The sequence below is a fragment of the Ylistrum balloti genome, unplaced genomic scaffold, assembly GCF_031769215.1.
Source record: "Ylistrum balloti isolate Yb309-2 unplaced genomic scaffold, AGI_CSIRO_Ybal_v1 Utg370222, whole genome shotgun sequence".
NCBI classification, from domain to species: Eukaryota; Metazoa; Mollusca; class Bivalvia; order Pectinida; family Pectinidae; genus Ylistrum; species Ylistrum balloti.
The window spans coordinates 440,511-452,953 of NW_026782186.1; the positions used below are offsets into that span (position 1 = coordinate 440,511).

At 33.5% G+C, this 12,443-nt stretch overlaps 1 protein-coding gene across 1 annotated transcript in view; it reads right to left on the bottom strand.

The window, feature by feature from the left end:
• Positions 1–12,417, bottom strand: part of LOC132551865 (uncharacterized) — a 37,815-nt gene extending 25,398 nt beyond the window's left edge. Inside the window, 2 exon segments of the mRNA XM_060216009.1 lie at positions 5,256–5,297; positions 12,094–12,417. Of these exon segments, the coding sequence (XP_060071992.1) occupies positions 5,256–5,297; positions 12,094–12,144 (93 nt within the window). The 5' untranslated portion in view covers positions 12,145–12,417.
• Positions 12,418–12,443: the final 26 nt, after the last annotated feature.

Genomic DNA, 12,443 nt, shown 5'->3' on the forward strand with positions numbered 1-12,443 from the left:
AACGAATGTTCGAGAGAATATCTGTATTTCGCACATCAATTTACTTTCTGTATTGTGTATTTCAAAACAAGTAAGAAATAAATCCAAAGCCGTACAGAATTCCGAGTATTTTGTACGATAAGGGATATTAGTGGTAAGCCTCGTGCAGCGATATACAACGTCTTATATAGTGAATGAATTCGGAAACAGTTTGTGCCTCCATTCAAAATCAGTTTCCTTTAAAGAGGTAAAATTTAGAACACACAATAATGATAATGAATAAGCAAATACGATCAACATGTAAACATTTAACAATATCAGCCAAAACATTTCTTCTGAAGCAGCAAACAAATCAGTGGAGGCAATAAACGAAAAACTCAAATTGTAATGAAGTTATATTTTATGACATGATGATACTTGAAAAATATTTCTTCTGATAAACTTGCTTGACAATGTAACATGCGGTATGTTCCATCTTACTAAAATCACCTTTTCTCTCTGAGTAATGTTCAACCGAAGAATCATATATCCCATGCATGTTTTAAAAAGTATATTTGATAAGAATTTATTTCGCAATTATTTCTCAGCCAATTTAAAATACAGCGATATCTGGACGAATTTACGAACATAAAGTTAATTGTAGTAATCAGTAGCAGGGTTAGCTACCTAGGCTAGTCATTATAATGTTGCATAGTAGTTAAGCGCTATACTAGTCCAGATGTGAGTATGGTGATATTAATTATATGATACTATTGTGCGTGCAAGATGGATTTTGATTTACTAGTGTGAGTACTACATTATTGTATGGGTACAAAATGGCGTGGTACAGAGGTTATGCACTAAACATTACTATGGTTACTACAAATGAGAAAGGTATATGAATGTATATTATACAGCATATCAATAAAGGGTTATAAGGCATCATAGTATGAAATAAAAAGAAATATAATGTGGGTGAGTGGAGATAATGATATAGCACTAGAAATAATAATACATTATATATAATTTACTTTGTGCATATAATCTAAAATGATCTTGGAACATAAATGTTACAAACTGTAAATAACATTTATATATACCCCACTACAACGTATCAGGTTAAATTTTGTGAAAATTCAAAATGTGAAACAGATATGAATTTTGAATTATCTATCATCGTACGTCTTTTCTTTATTTTCTTCGGCCAGGATAAATAAAACTTCTTTACCAGTCGTTTCTAACCAGAACGATTTATAATTTATTTGTATGTGGAATTTGAGCCTTCCCGAAATTATCTCTTTAATAACTAACTCTTCTATTGGCAGGAGTGTAATAGAAAAATTCCCAAATTACCAAAGGAATCCCGACTATGCTTGGTGAACGTTTCCACACTTGAAGACGACTACCAGTATTTATATAGACCGTCAAACACAGATGAGTCACTACCATAGAGGTGCATTATAAATCAGCAATGACGTCATAACTCAGGAATTTTACGCACTAGTTGATGGGCAGCTGTTTTGATGAATAAACAAGATAGGCTCCCACTCAAGCAATTTGGTAAACTTCTAGAGCTCCTGATCAGAACTGAGATATAAGCTTGCTATGCTACACTTTCAATATCGGAAACATGCAGGATCTGTGTTAAATCGTGCAATTTCTAAAATATCTATTGACCAGGTCTTTCAAGTGCGAAGGTATAAATTTTAAAATGTATTTATATCTTATAAATTACATTGAAATGAACGTGTTTACGTTAACTAGTGTGACTTTTGTTCGGTTGTATCAAATCATGTGTTGAATGTTCTTTATTAGAAAAAGGATGAACTTACAACCATATATTTGTCTGATTAAAACTCTAGTCTATCTTTTGTTTCTGAGATAATCTCTATAACGACAAATCTTACTAACCAACGCTAGGATCAATCCTGTTTCTACTCTAATTCTGGTATCTATAAGACACCCTACAGGAAACATGCTTTTTCCAGACCTACGTAATCAAGATTGAAGTGTTTATCTACACTCACTCTAGCTACTAAAATACCGCACCAAAAGCACATTTTGTGACGTCATTTTGGTTTCCGGTTTCCTATGTGATAAACTACTCATATATAGAGAGTATTGCACATGCGTGATGCGCGCATCAGGCAAATACCCTTTTCGAAGCAGACATATCTCGGTGGAGGGAAACTGTTGATAAATTTCGTCTTGAATTCTGGCGTTCAACAACCTTTTCAGAAGCCTGTCAGTAGAATAGTACCACAGAGACACAGGTTAATACAGGGTATCCTTCTCAACACAAATGACTTATATACTGAATTCCCACGTGTCCTGAACTCTAACCATTAACTGGGGACATGTGAGAAAAATGTTTAGCTATATGCAAATAATTTGTTTTTGAAAAGCATGTGCAAAAAAGTTTTTGCTAAACAATTAGAAAAGAAGGGGTAAACATTTTTGAAGTTATTTTCGTCTAATTAATGGGTAGGTACTGGTCACGTTGGCTTATCATTGTTTGGTGGTCAGGATGGACTTCTATAATCTAAGTGCAATTTGCAAACCTGGTTCATGTTCAGTGACATATTAATAAACATACGAACGAAATATTAGTAAAACATGTGAAAATGTGAAATGAAATAACAGTCAAATAACTTAAAGCCATCAACAATGAATACACATAAAGCAATAAACGAGAGAAATCATTCTTTAAAAGATTATAAGGAATATCATGATATAATTATCATCATACAAACAGGATTTAGTAAACCATCAAAACGAACGATAACTCAATTGTCACAATCCAAGAACGATAACACAGCGAGAACAAAACTAAAATAATAATATTAGCTGAAATGAAATGGTTAGGTCGTGTCCACCATTAAATAACATTTTTAATTGTGTTTATATGTAAGGAGGTATTTCTCTTATAGCAGCTGGGTGTATGATGGCTGTCTATTAAGTGCGATATATTAACAGGTACCTGTATACGTAGACATAACTACACAAATAAATAATATTCTTTGTTCGTACATAGATGATAAAAACCTACACGATAGTTCGGTCTCTCTCTAGAATCATCAATGCATGACTAGCCATCCTAAAGCTATACATCGGGTGTCTATAAATAGCCTTGTCTTCTCAGACAGTGAGATAACCATCTGAAAGATGTGAAAAAGAACTTTCTGAGCAATATCCCTGTCTCAGTATCAAAAATCACTTTAAAAATTTGGATAAATTTCAAAACTTAATCTCATTACAACATTTCTGCTATCGTATTTTATAGCAACGCGTGATCAGTTTGTGCTTTTTGAAGAATTTGTGAAATTTTTAATTACTGAAACAAGGATGCAATGAAAACATTCAGTTAAAAACAGACATGACTGGGTCAAAAATTGTGCCGAATTTGTTTTATATTTAATTTGTATTATGAAAAAATAAAGAATTTTGTTTTATTTCAGCAAGTTTGATTTTGAAGATTTTGTGGCTTCTACGTCATACGAATTAAAAACATCGATCAAATGATTATCTGATTGTGTAAGCGTAAAAGTTGTACACATACACACAAATGTATCAAACATGTGTACACGTATACGTAACTTTTAAACACTGGCAAAAAATACAACAAAATGGCTTCAACCGCTGAAAACGAAGCTGACCCAGTTATCTCCACAGTGAAAGCATCGAAAAGCAAGGTTAAATCATTGATCACTTAAATACCATTGCAATCAATCTTCTTTTATATTATGACTTATTTTATGTAAATTATTCGTCACATTTATCGTGAAAATTAATTATTTCAATTGCAATCGTATTTCAAGCCTTCATGAAATGATTAGCTTTTATTACATGAAACATGTTCTGCATAAGAGATAAAAGCGAAAGAATACGATACATTATCAACACCAGTCTCACATAACATAGCTTTGTTGTTATTTACGATTATTGAACAAACAGAATAACATTTACACATGTAAACAGTAATAAGATGTAATATTTATTATCAATATTACAACATGTCCACAACAAAATAAAACAAAATCACTCCATTCCATTATATATGATAAGATTTCGACTTTATCCCAAAAATTTTTGAATAATTTGGTAAAACATTAATTTGAACATAATTTCATTTGACCACAATATGCAATTTTTATACATTTTTGAAGATATTGTCGTGAACGTGTTTTAAAGCACATTTAAAGCTGTATATATTCTACATAAAAGCCCTTAGACAGTGAAGATGAAACACGCAAGATAATATAGATTTCATACATACGTTAAGTCTGGAAATTAATTATGTATAAAGCACATGTGAAATACACTTATGTTAGTAAAAGACATGCTCGCACAGTTTGACAACAATGAAATTGGCCTTTATGGTTGCACCGTTTATTATTTTATCTGGAACATGCAATTGTATTTAAAATACAATCAAAAGGATGGCACCATTGCAGCCTGATATTGTATCTTACAGACACGTCTATATCAAAAGCTCGGAGTCTTTCAACATTGCACAACCGGCCAATGAGGACTGGTAACACAACACACAAAACAAGAGGACAAATCAGGATCAAGATATTGGCGGATTTGGATTTATAAAGGACATGGCTGGAAATTACATTAGCAGCAAATGACTGTGCCAGTTATCTGACAACTAATATCTAAGTGATTATTGATCATAAATGTCGTGGTGACAGAAATACGAATTTATCAAATGTTAACATTGAAAATTCCATAAAAAAGTGCATAAAATAGTTCATAAGCATTGACAACCATGCACCATCCATTCCAGAGAACGGTAGTGTCAGGATATATGACAGCATTACTTACAAAGATCAAAATTTAGAATATTCGTCAGACTGTCAGTTAATAAGGAAATGTTATGACATTGTAAACTGTAAGAAGGCATACAAAAGATCTCGGTAAAGGGGGATCACTCTAATTGGTACAACTGCCGTACATAATTAGTATGTCATCTTTATGTACCGGCAATTGTTGGCATCATATCATGGAGAACATCAATAAAAGGATGTTAAATCGTGGCTCCTCTGAACAACTGAGGTGCTTGACTAGGATTCTGTGAGGAATAAAAAAGGCCTCTCTACTCAATCAAGAATACAAAATAAAAAAATATGGTTTGGATTTAATTGATCGAAGCCACGGGGATATGGTTGAATATATAGATATCATCGTAAAAATCACAAACTTGGGGCTGGATTTGATTGAGGGCGGGTGAACGTTACAACGTCTTCGTCAGGATATTGTGGATCAAGGAGGGGCTAAATACACTTTGTTACCTTCTGTTTGATAATTTTAATCGCGTATAGAACCTGTGTTTCCTGTAAAAAGCACATAAAACATCAAAAGCAAACAGCGACATTATCAGACATAAGTAAGCTACCATGCAATGTACGTCCATAGTTCACATTGATAGCATTTCGTCAGAAGAAAAAAGAGAAAAGAGTAAGAAGACAATGGAGAAAAGATGAGAGGCAAACATCTTTCTAAAACAATGATATTATGACTGCGAACTTTAAACAAATCTAGCCTTTAGTGCAAGTCAGAAAAAATTTTATCTCACAAACGAATAATTTTTCAAGTGTAACGATGTTGTTTTATCCCATTTTTATATTTTTAAGAAAAAAAATCTGAATAGAAAGTAATATTGAATGTCTTTGATAACGTTAATGGCGCATGTGTTGTTAAATTTCTGATTTTTCTGACTTGCCTCTGCTACAAAGTAAACTCTACATGCACATAAAGCTATCAAACAGTCGACAACACGGATAGCATAACAATGACGGACTTTGTTCTGGTGTACCTCCTAATTGTTACGATTTCCTTACTGAATCAATGCTTTTGTTACATGAACAAAGAAAAATACCGACGTATCAACAGAATTTTGATTCAAACTCAAATATGCTTAAAGTAGGGCAAAATATTTCGACGGTAACTCGTGAACGCGTACAGAGTGAATAAAACCAGGTTCTACGAAAGGGTAAGCGTCCTCTGCTTCATCGACGACACCCACCATGTAACCCTTTGTCGAGCAAAGAAAGTAAGTAATGTCACGTTCCCAAGTGAGAGCAGTGAAACTTATATTCAATCTGATGGTCTCGATCTCTCCTAATGAAGTATTCAGTAAAATGTTAATAAGTTCCGATCAAAAAATAATAAAATATGATTATATCTAAACTCGCGGAATATTGAAACCAATCCATTTAGATTTGTTGAAGACTAAACATTGACAAAAATACAACACTGGGCGAATTATAGACAGAACACTAGTATTTTGTATTCTCCGAAACGAAATGATAAGAAAAATGTTATAGAACTCCCTTCAAACAAATGAGTAAGAGCTAAATTGAACAACAAAACAGACAGCACAAGAATTATACAACCATATGTAACGACATAGAAACACACGTGTTTAGCATCAGGAGAGCCAACTTGTTTAAACAAAATCGTCACCATCAGGTTGTGGTGTTTCCCTAGTCCGAATATATTGATGCATAAAACCTGCACCACTCAAACTAGGCGGCTTTGTGACATATATCCCTGGCAGCCAATAGTGTGACATTTGCCTTAATTTTACTTTTAATACAGATCAATTTTGAATTGGTCTAATGACGAAAATATACAGAGAGTTGGCTCAGCATGAATAGTATTAAACGACTGTAAAACATTATTTTGTGTTTTCATAGCACACAACGAAGCAGCTATCAGCGCAAGCAGCAGTTCTGTAGACGACTTTACGTCCCATCACGTCAACTTGTTCACTGCATAAATTATCTTAGTTATGTAACTACAATGTGATTTCATATACTATCAATGTAAATATGCAAGCTTGCATAAATGTGTGTTGTGTTTATTGTGAGATGAATAACCTTGACCTTGCTGTGTACAAGAAGGTATGTTTACACTATAGACAACCTGTGGGGTGTGCTGTCACGTGTTGTCAATTTGCTGTAAAGTACGACCACAGTTGTTATCGCCCACCGACACGTGTGCTAGTGACTCTGGCGCGTGGCAGATAATTGAGTGTATAATTCCTGATTATGTATCACACGTGTATTCAATCAAAAGAAAAATGGGGGGGGGGGGGGGGGGGCATTTCTCTTAATGCTTTAACCACGTCTCAACAACTTGTGTGTGTGAGACTGTCGAAGGGCCAAATATTTTATACCCTTGTGTTAATAGTGGCCAGTAATCGTTTGTTTGTATGGAAAAAAATCTTTCGTACTTAAAATCATAGAAATTGAAAAGTGACCGTGTTATTAATTTGATTTGATATAGATTTTTACCAATGTTTAGAAGACCCAGTGATATCGACATGTTTATGACATGTTGATACAAGTTATGTCGTTCCATGATATTCTAGAATAATCATGTTATTATATCGCGGAAGACAGATTAACAAAAACCATCAGCATGTATTCCAATCATCTCTATTTATAGAATATCAGAAGAAATTAATTGATAATCTATTTATAGAATGGCAGAGGAAAATAATTGATAATATATTTATAGAATGGTAGAGGAAATTAATGGATTATCTATTTATAGAATTGCCGAGAAAATTAATTGATAATCTATTTATAGAATGGCAGTGGAAATTAATTGATAATCTATTTATAGAATGGCAGTGGAAATTAATTGATAATCTATTTATAGAATGGCAGTGGAAATTAATTGATAATCTATTTATAGAATGGCAGAGGAAATTGAATGATAATCTATCTAAAAAAATTTCAGGTGAAATCAGTTGTGATAATCGACATCAATCTCAAAAACAGTCAAATTTGAAGGATATAAGACACTAAAACATTATAAACGACGGAGGGGGGCTATATTGAGGGACAGGAATTTATTTCAGCTGAACAGTTTTATCCGGGTATCTCAGAATATCTCCAACCTCCCACTAACTAATTACAGCAAAAATATCGCGTCTGGTTAGATTATCTCTCGACATCAAACAAAGCCAAATTGAATTAAACATTGGGTGACAACAGGTCGAGAGATCTGGTCGAGTAGGATAGGGTGATGACGTGTTGATGACGTCAGGGAAATGCAAACTTATTTATATCTTTTCATGTATAAACTTAATTTCTTACCAAACATTGTTTACATAATCCTAAATGTTACTGTATTTATTTAATTGTATGCTGAATGTTTCCGTGAAAAAATATAGGTATGGTTGATAAAGATTGATCATATAATATACATACTGAATCAGAAACGGACTTTATTACGTTTATAGGAGCCATGACCTTGGGCCAATGTCAAAGTCCTGTCTTATATTACAGGATGATAACTTGTATCACCAAAGGTAAGTGTGTAAGACTCTGTGGTATACACAATGCAGTAATTTGGTATCAATTGCAAAGAGTGCTGATCATACGATCTGTTGTTGCTTTCTGTGGACATGTTATACATAACAATGAATGGTACCAGTTGTTGGCGTCCGATGTAGGACGAGAAAACACTAATTGCTATTGTTTCTATCATTAACAGAAGTTTCCAGATTGTGGTATATCTATAACCGTGATGTAGAGAGATGCCAAAATCTTGGGCACTGTATGTGTTTATTATCTCTACCTACAAACACTGTTTCTCGTTAATAAACACTGATTACAGGGGCAACCTAAGGTTTGTTATTACTGACATAAATATCACGATACAATCTGTATATATTGAGATCATCATCGACGTATTTTACATGTTCTTATCATTTTCAAGATTAATGCAAAAATACAGACTAGTTCAAAAATATACAAGCTTTTAATTTCCCCAATTGCGCCTCGCTTATGATCCCAGGTAAGAAAGGTTTACAAACTACATCTGACAGCCCACTGCTGGCATGTATTACCTAGATATACATACAGCATGTACAGTTGGCATGGCATTACGATGCTTACCGATGGGGTGTTGCCATAGCAACAGAAAGAGTAACTTTTATCTAGAATAGTGATCAGTCTAAAAGATATCTGTTTTAACATCAAAGCGAGGTTGATGTTACAGATAAAGCACCATGATAGAAGATATTTTTTTCTTTCTGTGAGACGCAAGAAACGATGTGTTTGCAGATTTAAAGACACGTAACAGTTATTAGCTCAGATGAATTATCATCAAGAGGATAGGTCTTATTCAAAGAACTTAGAATTGTTTGGTTGTGTTTTCTTTCTTTTTTTCATTAGAGTAATGGTTTAAAGTTTTTCTCAAAGATAATCTTTTCAAAGTCAAAGTTTTAAAAAGACAAAAAAATAAGGAAAGCATAACCATGTTCTAATGAAGAATTCGCGACCAAATTACCTTGGCCACAAGTATTATTTAATATATTAGTAATATCGTATGTGGAATACAATATAATGAGAGATCCTATAATTTAATATTCTGCTATATATAATAATATTTTGGGACACAGTTGGGGATTTGTTTGTAAGTTTGGGAAATTGTATCCTCGCTTTCATTAAAGTCAGAAGAAGAGAATGGCACCATTTGTTTAACAAGGTATACTTATGATAAGTTTTAACTTGAACGTCGCCGCATTGAACCCAGCCTAATCATGCCATACCCCAGTTAGGCAGATAACGATGTTCTTATGATGAAGAGTGTCAGAGCAATGAATTCGTGGACAAACTAAAGAGGGGTATATAGAAAAATACTTGCCAAACTGTCATGTTGTTGTTTAAAAGTGTGGGGATTATTGGTGAGATAATTAGCTGTTAAATCAATTAATAATATGTTTATGCTTAGATAGAAATGTAAACAATAAGACTATTTGTACGAAGTGAGTTACTTAATACTATGACGTCATAATGCCTGAAGTGACGACGACAGCTCAACATTTGATCCTTGTAGTACGACAGATTTATCATTATTAGTCTAAATACGATTAATAATTTTAATAAGTGTAAATTTTAAACACGTGACATCACAAACTAACCTGGTACTAGTTTGACGTCATGGCGTTTTAAATAAACAAACAAAGCGACAAATACAGAAATAAAGAAAACTAAAAAAAATGAAAACGTGTTCATGTTTAAAGGACTTCTATTTCATATGATACAGAATGTTCTTTATGAATTGAGGTAAATGTTTAAAATTGATAAATATTTCATCTTAAAATTCATTTTGTGTGTGAATACAGATATTACGACTGTGGTAATATAATTAATAACGAGTCAAATATAAAATTCAATACAACAGAGAATACGGAATTTATCTATGTTTAAATCACCTGTAGCTTTAATCTAGGGAAGTTAACACTGACATTTAAGAAAATCAAAACAAATTACCATTGTTTATATTTATGCTTAAACAATAAATAAACTGCAAGACTACGTCAACCATACATTTCCTTTGCAGCGTGTAGTGTTGGATTACTTACATATAGTATAAAAATTAATTGTACTGTGAAGTACTAGCTGAGTTGATGAGTAATTAAGATAATTTTATAACTGGTTGTAGAACTATAGAGTATGTTGTGTCCGGATGTGATACACAATGACCCAGATTGATGACTCATGGAGTTATTAATGAAAAAATACTAAGTGAAATAATTATACTTTATTAACGTTTGAAAAATCATAAATTTAAAAGAAAAATGTCTGCAGTGAAAGAGAGAATCAGTGTCGGTCCCCTATTTGGTACACATACATGTAGATCTAAAAATACCTCATTGCATGCGTGCACACGGAAAGTGCTGAGTATGAAATATTTGAAGAATTTATTAGAGAAATAAGTGCCCTTCCTTGGTACCCCGTTAATTACAGGACTATTTTTATCTTTTAGAAGGAATATCAGATAGCAGAAACCCGGTTATCAGAAAAACGAAATAAGAATGAATAAAAAAAACCGACGAAACGAAACAAGTCGTAACCTGATAGTTTCGTCTGCAACGCATACTTCCATTGGTAGGAACAGCAGCCGAAGTGGGGGGCTATTTTTAGGAATGCGCGAGGGGTACTGAAAAACAATTTGTTAGCCTTGATATAGATACACTCTGGTGTCAGGTTACATAGAAAGTCCGTGTTTAGATTGTTCCGGGTCGGAAACTGACAAAACACCGCTCGTGAGTAATCGTTGGTGTCTTCAACGGCTGTTAGGATAGCTTTAGGTGTTTCAGCGAATCAAATTTTGAGCTGGGAGAACAAAGTTGTTCTTCCTAAAATCTGTTCAGAAGACAAGAAAGTTGAAAACTGATTTGTTTCTTTGTTTTTTGTTTTTTTTATTTTATGTTTTGGGGTTTTTCTCGATTTTTCCCATTCCTCCTTATCAGCAGGTTATATTACGAAACATCAGTAAAATTCCTGGAATGGTTATACACCTTGTCACTAATCAAAATGCTTTAAAATTGATGGGGGATTTTTCTATCGCGTTAATCATGATACGCCTATCTATAGTAACTCAGAGAGCATGGCAGACGATAGAGAAATCCTCTAGTTCATATATTTTCTGGACAGGCATTCAGTTTAACTAGAGAGATAAAAGTGTTGGGGGGGGGGGAGAATGAAATTTTGGGAAAATTGTCCTTATATTTATGGTACTATACCTTCTTTTAAGACTAAATATTGAGTATATATGTTTCCTGTTATATATCGAGTGGTACGGAATGTTCTGGACGCCTAAAGTGGATCTAACTTACAACACTGAATCATATTACACCCGGAAGTAAAGGTCTGAAACCTACATGTTTGTATATAGTATGTTTTAACAATGCGACATGTAATTCACGTGATAAATTTAATTTCCCATGTTCTAATTTTGAATTTGTTACGGTCACTTCCTTGAAACTTGACACTTATATACGTAGGTATATATCATTTACATGTTCCACGAATTGTTTTGTTTGTTTTGTTTTAAAATTCATAAATATTTTATCATTTAATGTACTATGAACAAATGTACACACATAGATATATGGAGAGAAAGATTAGTAATGTCACAGAGAAAAGAAAACTAATATGGATCATATTAAAAGTATTTCACTGAAAAAAAATAGAACAGACATCTTAATCTGAACCTGCAAGAAAAACAATATTAATACAAAACAATAAAAGCGCATTCAAGTGTGAATAGCAGTTTAAACGTCTCTTACAGCTAATTAACATAATTAATTAGCCAAATGCTTACCTTGCTGGAGAGAGCACGATCCATTCCCATTGGTTTCATACGATCAGACATTTTGGCAGGTTTGTTTTACTAAATTTCTCAAGTGAGGTATGAACTAAATAGCAAGGCGGTTCTGGAGCCGGACTTTTGTAACTACTGAAGGACGAGGTAGCCTTCCTTTTATACAATACGGTGGTATCCCCCTGAAGCAGACAGCGAACACTAGAGGAAATGTGTTGGTGCAGACACAGAAATCCCCTTGTGCTTTACTTCCGACCACCAAGCGTACACTCACACACTGCCGTAGAAAGACTGGGACGAGCCGAGGGTTGATGTGGAGGCAGAACGGTTACCAAGGAATCAGTTACATA